This window comes from Anas platyrhynchos, chromosome 4 (assembly GCF_047663525.1).
Source record: "Anas platyrhynchos isolate ZD024472 breed Pekin duck chromosome 4, IASCAAS_PekinDuck_T2T, whole genome shotgun sequence".
NCBI classification, from domain to species: domain Eukaryota; kingdom Metazoa; phylum Chordata; class Aves; order Anseriformes; family Anatidae; genus Anas; species Anas platyrhynchos.
In genome coordinates, this window is record NC_092590.1 from 70,633,731 (window position 1) to 70,647,296 (window position 13,566).

Sequence of the window (13,566 nt, forward strand, 5' to 3'; positions counted from 1 at the left end):
AGTATTCTCAGCTGAGAACATCCACACAGATGCTTGCTTTAATGAACTGAAAGCACCGACTTCCCATTGGTGCGTCAGATGGACTTTTTCCTTAAGCAGTGGAAACAATCGTCTAGGCAGCGCTTGCGTGGGGCAGCAGACACCGCTGAGCTGTTAAAGTACCTTTTATAATAAAAATGAAACTATGAGGAGAGCCCATTCATTCTTTACCTCTGAATCAGGAAGTCCACTCATTCAAGCAACCATCACAGCCCGCGTAGAAAGCACAACATTCACACCATCCCTTCCACTCCTCCTCCAAGCATGAACTCACAAAAAGCTGCTCAGAGGCTTCCTCAAGCCCACCAGGAAAATCAGCGGGGGCTTTCTGTAAACGTTGCTTATGGCAGCCTAAGGTCAACAACTAATTTCAGCCAGGGAAAACCCAATGCCATTTATTTAGTATTTCCTTAGTGTAACACACAGATTGTGTAGGTTCAAAAAAGGGAAAGGCCTGAGAGAACCATGATGTAGCCAGCGTGTAACACCGCTCCGTGTCAACAAGAGCAGCCCACAACAATACTAACAAGCAGATCACCCTGCATGCCAGTTGCTACATCACTCTGGCATGAATTAACGCTATCAGCGCAATGCTTACGACACTGTATTTTCATTGTGGAACAACCATCTTTCACAAGAACCATCTTTACCTCAAGGTGGAGATAAAGTAGGCACGTAACCATCTGATGTTCATGATTAGAACTGAATTACTTGAATGCAAGGTGTCACAAAGTTGCTGATGTAGAAACAGGAGATCTAGATGCTGTTCTCATCTAATTGTCCTGTCCTTCAGTTGCTCAGGAATTGAGGTAATACCTAGCTCACCTAAAAAGGAGCATCAAGTGGTTTGAGATACTTACAGGAAAGGTGCTAAAATAGCCTCAGAAGCAGCCCAGGACATACTGAAAACAGAATCCTTCCTCTACCACTGCTATAGAGGTGTGTTGGGTACTGTGGAAGAAAAAATAAGCAACAAAAGACTGTAGATTATAAACAGAGGGAAGCAAAATAATGTGAAGAATATTGCTTCACCTGCAAATTCTTGAAATGCATGCATTAACCCCTACTCTTTTCCTAGAACTTGCTTAGAATCCATGACATGGATTTTTTTAAACGCATACAGAAAGCTTAGAGACATGAAAATGTGAACTAAAAGCTATAAAATGAACAATAACCAAGTGTCAGTTTATTTTAACTAACAAACCCATAAACAGACTGCCCAGAGGTTGCGGTCTCCATCCTTGAAGGCTTTTATGGTCAAACTGGCTCAACACCTAGGTAATCTGATCTGATCTCAAAGCTAACCCTGCCCTGAGCAGGAGCTGCACTAGAGACTTGCACAAATCCCTCCTGACCTGGATTATCCTAACCTGTGCTCCTCCTCTGCGGTTCTCTCCTCTGAGGTTCTTTGGCAGGTTCTTCTGGTTTCTGGCTCTGACTGGAGAGACCAAGTGTTTCAAGCCTTGCAATACAGACATGAGCACGTGCAGCCTTCAGAACTAAAACTCCCCTTGCAGTATTAAAGTCAGCCTTCCTCCCCAATAAGATGGAAACAGCTACATGATCACCTGTTGCTAGGTAATGCAGCAGCTCTGAGCGCACCAGAATGGCCCAGTCTGCATGGGGAGGGTGCTCGAGATCACTTGCAAGGAGCACCCAGGCTGTAACGTGCTTCACTTCACTGTCCTGCCAGGTTTTAGGGCTCACCAGAAACTACCTTCGCTGTGAATACGGCAGCCCACGCCTCCCGCGTACAAGCATGGCGGGCAGGGCCGCAGGTCCTTGGCATCCCGCAGCGGGCACGGCCTGAGCCCGTCTCCTGGAAGCGTCAAACTAGCCTGAGTCATACAGAATTGAGTCAAGTTCAAAATTTGAAAGGGAAGCCAAAACCTCTGCAAAATGCCCACTTCCTGATTAGCAGCAGCCAGCCCTCTGCTGGCTGCAGGCTCGCCCCGACCGCCACCTCATGTCGCCAGCAGCACTGGGTGCCCAGCTCAGCCTCTCCCCCCACCCCAAATCCCTTTGGCTAATGCTCCTCAGGGCACGCTGCTACCAGTCTCCACTGATCTGTGCTAATCATTCGTTTTCTTAATTAGCACGGGGAGAAGTACAATCGGAACTGCAGCCAAACCCATAAAACCACTCTCTGCTGCTCTCAGCTGTTCTTTCATCTCCTCCTGGCTGGCAGCACTGCTGACGAGAGGCCTGGGGGAGCCAGGTAGAATTTATAGTGCTGTTATCCAAGCCCAGTTGGTTGTCCCATATACTTTCACCGAAATAGCATCAAACTGCACTGGCAGTTTTATTGTTGCCTGAAAATTCAGTTTTTGTTCCCTCCTGGGGCACAGCTGCTAAGTGCTGTCCTCTGAGATACGTTCAAGGAAACACCACGCATGGGGTAACAGGGAGGAAGAACTGGAACTAAATTAAAATTTGGATAAAGGGAAAAATACTCCCGACGTTGATCCTTAAACATGAATAGGAATCGACTGCTGGCAGTAGAAAGCAGCAGGGGAAGAGGAGTGGACATAAAAAGGAAGCTCACTTGGCCACGGAGCACATCAGCTTCTATGCCAGCCACACCACTCTCACTAGGGGTAGAGCATTTCCTCTCCAGGGCAGCTTTTACAACAAGGGACTGCCACAATGCCACGACAAAGGGAGCAGAAGCATTTCAGCAACACATCATCCTAGGGGGAAGAACAGCACATATCCTCCAGACTCCAGAAGGTTGGGATCTGCAGAAATTATTTTGGTGTTTCTAACAGCTGATATTCAGCCCTACTGTGTTTTGAAGCCTGGGCTTCCAAAGTAACCAAACTTCCTTAGTTACACAGACAAAAGGCAAACCAAAGAATACCCAAGAGTACCCAGGATTACCCACTTCACAAAGGCACTTGAGTATTTCAGGTTACCCCTTGGGTCCCATCACCACTGAAAAAGTTGCAGCTGTTGCAACCCTGGCAACTCCACTGAGGTTGAAGCACGACAACTGGCACGTTTGCATCGTCTGCTCAGATTATGGCAACTCTCGTATTACCTAAAAGCATCACACATGCCTTACAGAAATCTAGCATCCACTACCTTGTACAGCTGGATAAAAGGAAGATTATTTTCTCAGCTAAATACCCAAGACCATGTAATTTTCTTTATTGTGTGTGTTGTTTTTTTTTGTTTGCTTATTTTTAGTTTTAAATAAAGTGTCAATTTTCATACTGAATTCTCAATAAAAAGCTTTAAGGAAAAACTTTTCATTTTATTGGAATACAGTTATCTCACCAGACCAAGAGGCCTAACTAAACCTGCCAAAATCTCTGCGTATTCCTCATCTCCTTCCCCTGTCTGCACAGGGACAGATGACTTTAATTCTCTCTGCACTTCTCAGAGGGAAACGGCAGATTTAGCTGCTGAATTAGATGAACCCATTCTGAGCTAATCATCTGAAATTAGCTCACTCCATGCAAATGAGTACATCTGCTATGAGACAAGGCTCCTCACTCAATGCAAAACTTGCTGCTTCTGATGAATGCTCTTAGTTTCTCTCTATTAGCGAAAGTAAGGTGAACAACGTAAGTCACATGCTTTCCTGGAAATTCACTTCTAGTGGGTAGATATTGTCACTGTACACAGGAGAACAAGTACTTCTGAAGACCACATTTACACCATAGCCAAACTGCTTCTTAAGCACTGAAGATGTAAGCCAGCTGATTCACTTCTTCATACATCGGGTGGTGAGACTGTACCAGGTAGCCAGTTCAGGCAGGACTGATGTCAGAATCTAACCCACACCATTCCGTAGCATCTAATGTTCCAAACACCTCACTTCATAGCTGCTGCTAAAGGTTTGCACAACGCCCTTCAGATGAAAATTTCCCCCAAAACTCTGTTCTGTGCTCTGGAGAGTAAGCATCATTCAGAGGTACAGAGGGGGCATTTAATGAGTAAGCCATCTTTCAAAAGCAGAGAAGTGATATATAGTTTTAGGATTATTTCACAGTTCCCACTCACAAGGAAATGTGGTCGCATATGATGGAAAACAGCAATCGGATTAACCTGATCCCCTGGTGTGCTAAGCCAAAAGACAAATTACTAAAACCAGGAGCAAGAGGTTGAACGAATCCATAGAAAAACTGAGTACTGTGGGTTTGGAATGCAATCTGGCCACGGGTGTGAGGGACGTGCTTCCCCCTGCATGAAAATCTACCAAGAGAGATTACAACAGAGCAAGAAATCAAGAGTTCCTATGCAAGAGTTCCTATGCATCCCAGTGACCACGTCCTCCAGCACTGGACATCCCGTTACTATGCTAGGAATGAATGAGCTAAAGAAACAAGAACCTCCTCTTTCTCTCATCCAACACTGTGTGGAGAACAACTAGGAGTTTTACTTCATTTTGACCCTACCAAGCTTACTCACAACATGGTCTGTCCTACAGCAAAGGGTGTTTCATCTGGTTTTAGCCAAGCAGCTGTCCACACATGATAAAAAAAGCACTACGGTGTGATGGCAGCCTTCCAGGCACACGTGAGATAAGAGCTTAATTGAACAAACTAGAGGTCGAGGTCCTAGTCCATGAAGTTGTACTGGCACAAAGCCTCAGGAGCACATTACCACTTACGCAAACCAATTGCTTCATAAGCATTTTCAGGGAACTTCAGCCACAAGGTCTGTAAAGGCAAGACTGGGGTGTTGTGGTCTAAGTGACACAAGGTAAAGAACATTCAGTACAAAGAACACCATGAAATAAGAAACTAGCAAAAAACTACAATGCTTTACTCTATCAGCTCACTGTATCAGCCACAGACTCAGGTCTCTGGAGAGCTGGGTTTGGTGTCCAAGTCTGTTTTGGGCTTCCACAACAATTTGGGTAAAGCCATTTCACCTTTGCACCCCTGCTTCTTCTATAAAAAGGAATAAATATCTCATCTCTCTGCTGCCTCACTATACCAGCTACACACTGGTTTGGGAAACTAACATTGGTTTGGAGGCATCTTTAATACCCTTCAGATATTCATAATCATAAGGAGAGATCAATTCTCATCTTGGTGATTAGCTACTGAATTGCATGGATAACAGTAAAAGAGAAATGCTGTCTGTAGGCTGAAAAAAAAGCTATTTAAGAAAGTAAGAGAATAAAATGAGAGTCCTTTAGCAGAAGAAAGCAAGGCATTTCTGAAAAGCTGTAGGCTACAGGAGCTTGCACTCAAAGTTTAGAACTTCTTACACTCTTTACAAATTAAGCTACAATGCAAAAAGGAAATGCTAAAGACTTTATGATGAAGAAAAAACACTTCATATGTTTTAAAAAGTCTTTTAAAGATAAGTCTGCGGATAACACCTATTTTTCCCCTTCTTCATTCAGCCACAGCTACCTAGTTTTGGTTCTCATACAAGAAGCAATGAAGCTGGGCAGTGCACAACATTTGCTGACCATGGCCACAAAATCATACATTTTATAAAGTTTAAGCCTACAAAAAAATGTTACCACAAGCAGAAAAACAAAGAGGAAGTAGGATTTTAAGTCAACGTCTCCGTGCAATGTTTAAACCCAACATATTTCCAACATCTTTAGGACATTACCATTTTAGACCATTTAATTACACCTTAAAACATCTAATTTTACAAACATAACTGAAATTGGTAGCATGCTTGTTTTCCTCACTTATGTTGCTTTATCTCCTGCAATTCTAACACACAGAAGACATTCCAAACTATACCCAAAAAGTGTTAGTTTTTGTTTTTTTCCTCCCCAGTCATTTCAAAACACTATCACTTCCACAATTTCTCAACCAGCTGCACCGTTTCCTCATCGGGGTACTTTTGTTTGGGTGACTCTGTATTATAACAATGTTCAAGGTTGCCAAGAGCTAAACATGATAATGAGTGTCAACTGCTATCAGAAACAAATCTAGCTCATAGATGACAATCTCCCAGTTTAAATACATAAAGTTTTTTTTTGTTTGTTTAAACAGAAAACTGAGCAGTAAGCTGTCACCCAGCCAGTCCAGAGATCACCTAAAACTGTAATTGGGCTCTAGCTCTTTCAAGACTACTTACCCCAGAATCTCCTACCTTTTCATGCTCACCTATTGCTTGTATGAGAAAAGAAATAGCAACAGGTCTTGTCAGACCTCATCTGTCCCTGCACCACATCATTTATAAGATTTGCAACTCAAGGACAAACATACCTTTTGTAAGGGTAATGGCTTTAAGATTTCTCTCCTATGTTTAGTCTACTTGCATGCATCACCACATTCTGGTTCAAGACATTGCCAAGGCCTAATCCACGCAACCCCCCAAGCTCCTACGCCTAAGATGATCCAAAGCACGCACAGATGACATTCCTATTGCACAAGTGTAGATTAATGGCCAAAAAAGGCATCTGCATGGAGAAAGAGGAAAAAACAATCAGGCTATACCGGCTAAAGCAAGACTGCAAGCCCAGCCCACACAGGAACATGACAGCTCTCTGGCAACTCAGCTGTGGCCAGTTTTGATTGCCAGTTAAGAAGGGTTAAAAATGGATTTCAGAAGAACCATTACCATAATGATCACAACTGGGGGTCTTCAAATAAACTAAAAATAGTATTTTGGAAGAGAATAACCTTTCTCATGTGGCAAGAGGATTGTTTCTCATACCATGCTATCAGTACACCAACCTGCTTAATTCTCTTTTCCACTCATTCTTCTCACTAACAGCTCCAGCTATAGCTCAGTTGAGAACTTCAGAAACATCTGAAACCTCTTATAACTTTACATGTGCATTTACATACCTCTTTCACCAGTGCTCAACTACCAGCTGTGCCTTTGTACCAGAACAGTAAAACAGTGCACTTAGTCCTGAGCAGCTGAGTGACGTATTTGAAGCTATCAAACAAGCTGCCAGCAGAAAACTGCTATGCTAAGTGTTAAACAAAACCCTTTGCAGCATCAATAAGGAGACACACGTTACATAATTTTACGGCTTTTGCCTTACAATGCTGTTCTCATCCCCTCCATGCATCTTCGCAAGCACGATGCCATCTTCTCCCAGGATTATGAAGAATACTACAGGCTTTTTTTTTCTTTTTTTTTTTTAATAATAAAAAAGTTAACACACCATTCTATGCAGTGAATATGTCTGACTCAAAGAATGAAACTCATGACACAGGAAGGATAGGGTTTTCTACAAAACAGCATTCAGAATTTTTCCCCATCCGGTGAAATACATAAAATATGATCAATGTAAATGACAGACTCAGAGGCAGCTGGGCAGAATGAATGACAGAATTTCACTGCAGACCACAAAATGGCTTGAGCAACCGACACGCAACAGTTACATTACTGAAAAGGTTCACTGATTCTTTAAATGGACTTCTCAGACATGTACTCAGTCTCAGAAGGGAAGGCTACCCTTTAAAGCTTATTTCTTTCTTTGTCATCAATGCAAGTAGAAGTCCCAACTAAGATGAATGGTAGCAATCTATTTCCATTGCTCTTTTCAAGTGAAAAAGTCCATTTACTTGCTAACTAGAAGGCAAAGACTCCTACTTCCTATAACTGTCTGCAAATAAGAGCATGCTCAATTAAGAAATGTAAGAGATGGTCTTGCATAAAAGTGCAGAGGAAGACAACAGTACTACTACTACATAGGATGCTAGTGTACCAGTACAATTTCTCCTTCCCTCCTACTTTCAAGAAGCAGTTCAAGCAATCACCTCTTTCACAGTCAGCAAGACTGCAGAACTGTGGTCTCACTTCCAGACAATGAGAATTTACTCACTAGAACAAAGAACTACACCCTGATATAACCAACACATGTAAGTGAAGAGACTCATATAATGCTTTGTACAACTCAGTCTTTCCCCGTTCGCCTTTCCCCATTAAGATTGTTCCAAGTGGATTTCTCTTACAGACTGGTTATTTCTGATTTGCCCACAGCTTAACAGAAAACTTACCAGTGTCCATAAATACCTGAAGGGAGGGTGCAAAGAAGATGGAACCAGGCTCTTCACAGTGATGAGCAGTACCAGGACAAGAGGCAGTGGGCACAAACTGGAACACGGGAGGTTTCCTCTGAACATCAGGAAGCACTTCACTACTGTGTGGGTGACCAAGCACTGGTACACACTGCCCAGAGAGGTTTGGGGATCTCCTCCTTGGAGATCTTCAAAATCCACCTGGATGTGGTGCTGGGCACCCTGCTCTGGGAGGCCCTCCTGGAGCAGGGGGGTTGGACCAGATGGCCTCCAGAAGTCCCTTCTAGCCTCAGCTGTTCTGTGGCTCCAATTCTGTGAAAACAAAATACAAAGCTTCTAAAAAATGTCATCTTAATTGTTCTTCACAATAGTATAGAAACCAGTTAGTGGTCAAGCAACAAACTGATAAAAAACGGTAGAAGGTCTTGAACACAAAGTGCATGAAACAGGGTATATGTACCCAAAGAAATGACTAAGAGGCTTCATTCCCCCCATCTTTTGGAAAGAGAGGGCTTCACTGACAATGTATTTACAGTTAACATAGAACCACTCTCCAATATTTGATGCAGATGAGGGGTTTGCAGCACAAAACCTGAGGCAACAACAGGCAGCAAGATGCTTATCTGGTCTGAGGAGTTCAACATCCCAGCTTTCCACTCCAGAGCTCTGGTTTTAAATTCTGTATTTTGGTCACTAGTGACAACAACCTTCGACAACATGCTACTTGCTTGTAAAAAAACAACAAAAACCACTAGCCCAACCCATCGTGCTAACTTGATTTGAGTCAATGGCCTGTTGAAAGGAAACCAGAATGGGAAAGCAAGTCTAGACATCTTTCTCTCAGAAAAAAGTCAGACTTGTATAAGCTGGTTCTGTGACATACTTGGTGTGGAATGCTAGTTAATACAATATAAGTTGCAGATAATCAGTTACACATAGATCACTAAAGTTTATTTATTATTCCATGTAATACTATGTACCTTTTTCCTTTTCTCCATGGATACTACGTCTGCCTACTGCCTCCTTTTATCATAGATGACAAGCTGGATATAAGGATTTTACACCAAAAATGTTAACTTCTCACGTGTTCTTTCACAGTTAACATACTTGAAATTGTCATTTCATGGGTATTAGGGCCCTGCCAAAGATGTAGGCTTTTCTGTTCAGCTTCCAGGAAAACAGATGAAGAAAATTGAATTAAATGTTGACACGAGATTCCCAAATGCTTGTCGTTGGCTGAAGTTAATCTTTTGGAGATTTCTAAAAAGAACTGTCCAGAAGCTTTCTTGCCACATTGCATCTATGCAGATATGTGGATTGCTTTACTTCTGCTACACAGATGTACTGGAATGAAAACTTAGGTTGCACATCCAGACTACATACTGTCTCCTCTCCTGGTGACTCTGCAATGGATAGCTAATGAAATAGTAAGACAAGATATTTCTGATCAAAGAATATCTGGTGAAACAGACAACATTAAAAGCTATAGACCTGCAATTTAAATGTGAAAACATGTTTCAAGGCATTCTAAAAACAAAACATTCAGACTGGTAAAATGTTTACAAGAACATCTTTGAGAAAAAACAACTATCAGTATATACATACCTCATATCAATTTGCTTTATGTGTTTTATAAACCACAGGGACACGAATTGGACACCATCCACTTTAAAATCCAATTTGTATCCGTCTCGTTTGTAAGCAAAGCACTACATTTTCCCCTGGAGAATACAGTTACAGAAAACCAAAGCTTTACCTGGCACATTTGTCAACAGTTTTAGATTCACTGTGCACCAACAGGCAGATTCTTCTGTATCTCAGCACTGAGCTGAAGGAGGCCCAACTCTACAGCTGATAGCAGCAACAAAGCTGAAACGGAACGCACAGATTGAAGAAACACCCAAAGGTTATGGGGCATTATTTCTTCGTTTTGTGGAGAAAACAGAAGACAAGAAAAATGGAAAACATCCTCCTCACAACCACAGTTACCTCAGAAGGCAGCAACAGTGAACACAAAGCGCAGATTCCGCATCCCTGTGTAAAAGCAGTCTTAAAGCACTCAATGCCAGCACTGTTCTTTTCTCTCATTAAGAACTAAAATGTACTCAATTACGTATTTATAGAGGTCTCCTCTATTGGAAGAGACACCTCAACCTCTTATACCTGAACACATTTTATCTGTATTGAACACACCTGAACCTGCAGAGCTTTTGTGTCCAGTAAGAGGTTTTAGCATTGCACTTCAGACTTCAATTCACTACTTGGGCATAAAGAAACACACTCATAATCTGGCAAATCCTTAATAAAACCACTTAATGGGTAGAGTGACAGTCACTAACTCATTTGCCCAAGGCCACAACAGTGGTACTTTTAGATCTCCTGGCTCCCAGATAGGTCCACACACATTTTCATGTAATTATGAACTCAGAAAAATATAACTTGCCTTCAGATTCTCCTCAAGGTGCAGCAGCAGATGGGTTTAGATTTGTTCTTTACGCTTCCTGTGTAGTGCATGCAGTCATGTCAGTCGCATCAATACCTCATGATGCAGCATAAGACAAGCATCTTCAAAAAAGATTATAAATACAGACATACATTCCCTAGGTACAAAAAGAGTCCTTCTGTTCTCTTAATCCAGGATTTCAATATAAAGAAAAACACATCATAGTCATATATCACTCAACAGCTTTCTTAGCTTGTTTTTTTTTCCCCATTTATTAGTTAAAACAAATGCTACGAGTTTTCTAGCACCATCAGAGAAATCTCAAAACTCTTCCAAGCTCTCCTCCTCCAGAGGAGCTGGAAGCTGCACCATTATTCAGCCAGGTGACATCAACTCGATTTTCCATCCCCTGCCTCAGCTGCAGATCACTGCCATGGCAATGCCTTCTGATGACACACACTGCCACCTTGTGCTACGGTTTGGAACCACAAAAGCCTGAAGAGATACCACACATCCAGCTTTGGGTGTCTTAACCACATTTTCCACAGCCAGTGTCCCATAATAGAAATGTCTAAACTTTTATGCAACTGAAGCTGCAGCAGATGGAAGCCTCAATGGCCCCAAGGAGCAAATGTCACTCCTGCACTAACTGATGCAGCTATTCTGAGCAGCTCATGGTCTTTGCAGAGACAGCTGGTGCTAGAATGGCACAGATACCACCTTCTAGGTCTGAGATCCTATTCTTCCATCAGGCAAATACATACGTTACAATACTTCTATGGAGGAAAAAAAGTGAGACTACTCCATTTCTCCCGTCCTTAACCTGAATCCGATGAGCAACTGATGAGTAACAGAAGTTGTCACCTTTAAACCCCTGGATTGTAATTTGGTAACAGGTTGCATCATTCCCTCTACACAAGGGACATCTCAGTTACCTGCAGCAGCTGGGTTTATTGCCTACAGCAGCTGGGTTTAGCTGAGTAACAACATTCTGTACCAGCAGCACACGCTAGGACAGGAGCTCCACGACTGACTAAAGAGGGATGTGAAATTGTAGATGAAGAGTGAAAATGTAGATATTGTAGCCAAACCAACCCTCCTGCTGCCGCCTGGCCTCAAAGGGGATGTGGAAGCAATCATTTCTTAAAGCTTCTCAAGCCTGAAGCTGTAGAATTACACTGCGTCTTGCAAAGCAGACCCAAGCCCAGTGGCTGTATCACACTGAAACACATGTTAACAAGCAGCAGAAATAAACCATGAGAACAGTTCTGGAGGAGGCTAGTGGGCTTTGAAGCTGCATCGTCCTTTTAAGTACATATTGAATGGAAGTTTAATTTTATTTATAAAAATGAAAGGGTGTCTGGGTAAATATGGTCATCAAATTGAAATGTTCTCTAGATAAATAGCACAGTATCAGAGAAACTTTTCTAAGTGCATTATATCTTTACACAGACGAAAATGCTAAAACACCATTTTTCCTCCATGCTGGACAACACTAAGCAACCCACAAGACGTTACTATATTGTTAAATACTTACACAACAACATCAAGCCTACCTGTTTAATTTCTATACCAACATAGAAATTGAAAATACTTGGATTACCTTGTTTCTCATAAAGTACCTATTATAATAGTCGTATTATCGGAATTCACAGAATTTGCGAACTTAATTCCAGCATCCAGCAGGAGTCCTCCTCGCTCCAGCGGACAGTTTTTCCCATCAGGTGAGGTGGCAAACAAGTGTTCAGAGAGACATACACTAAAATGAAGCAGCATTCACTGACCAATTCTGGCACAAGATTAGATTTTGTTTAGAATACCATTATTTTTTTTTTGCAATATGTTTGTTTTTCCCCTCACCCAACCCAAGCAGAAAAAAGCAAGACACAAGTCTTCTGCCATACTAATGTATTCCATCTTTCAAAAAGAAAGACATGATTTTAATATTACTTAACAATATGTTAAAAAAGTAGCCAGTTAGGCTTCAGTGTTAATACAATTATACACTCTATAACAGATTTGATAGTGTGAGTACTGTTCTTTTTAAATTTTCTCATTCTGCAAGTATTCTTACACAAGCTGGCTACAAGTCAGGAAAAAAAATCAAAACACAAATAGCGTAACTTGTACACTCTTAAACAGTAGATTGTGAAAGAACTGAGGAAATACTTGTCCCATAAGAGCCTCTTTTTCATGAAGTCATGTCAGGAGAATTCTGGAGCAGATGAAAGCACAACTGACTAGGTCCATTCCTTTGTCAGGAGTCAGAATGACAAAACATAGCTAAATGCAGAAGTGACAGGAGCCACTGCAGATGATGCAAACTAGTATTTTGGCCTCCACCCAAGCCTAAGCAATTTAAAGTCTTTGAGGCCAAGGCATTCAGAAGGAGATGGAAAAGAGCTATTGTTCCAACTCCAACGGCATACAGCTACAATCAAGTAAGTCTCACTCACAGACTACAAGCACACAAGCTAACAAATTCAGGTAGAAAGTGGCAATTTTTCAGTCCGCAAGAATTATCAGGCCAAAGGGTTCAGTGCAGATCCACACAGCACTGGGGACAAGGCAAGGCAGCACTGGCTCAAGACCAGATAAGCTCTCAGCACAGCAGGACAGGTAAGTGGAGTTGTCGTTCATTGATTCCTGCAGGGTTCCCTCCCCATATTGTGTCATTTCAATGTGCAGCAAAGGTGGTTTTTTTCAAGCTAAAATTGGACCAGTTGATGGAAAGTCTCTGCCTCGTCTGTCTAGCAGAATCCAAGCAGAATCTGAAAAAAAAGTGATAGAGTAAAACTTATGTTCTTCAAAAAAAAAAAAAAATCAAGCCACTGATGGTATCCCTTTTCTGAAGGGTCATTCCAATTCGGAAGTACAAAGCTTAAAAAAATCATACCATGAAAAAAATTACTTGCCCCTTATTCATAAACCCATTTCTTTGAACACCCCTGTATTACCAAGAATAATTGGGAGAAGAAGCAAAGAACACTGCATACTTAGCAACACAGAAGCTAGCTGAATGTTAACTAAAACCAGAGCTGACAGAGCTGTATTTACCAAAACCCTTGTAATAGTAAGAATCTAAGTGATTTATAGATCAGAAGCACCAATGGCATTGGGCACTGC

General features: G+C 41.9%; 1 protein-coding gene across 2 annotated transcripts in view; it reads right to left on the reverse strand.

The window, feature by feature from the left end:
- Positions 1–12,331: 12,331 nt before the first annotated feature.
- FAM193A (family with sequence similarity 193 member A) overlaps positions 12,332–13,566 on the reverse strand; it is a 76,180-nt gene continuing 74,945 nt past the window's right edge. For both annotated transcript variants that reach the window (XM_038178240.2, XM_038178239.2), the window contains one exon: positions 12,332–13,211. In XM_038178240.2, coding sequence (XP_038034168.2) covers positions 13,118–13,211 — 94 coding nt within the window. In that variant the 3' untranslated portion in view covers positions 12,332–13,117. The remainder of the gene's footprint in view (positions 13,212–13,566) is intronic.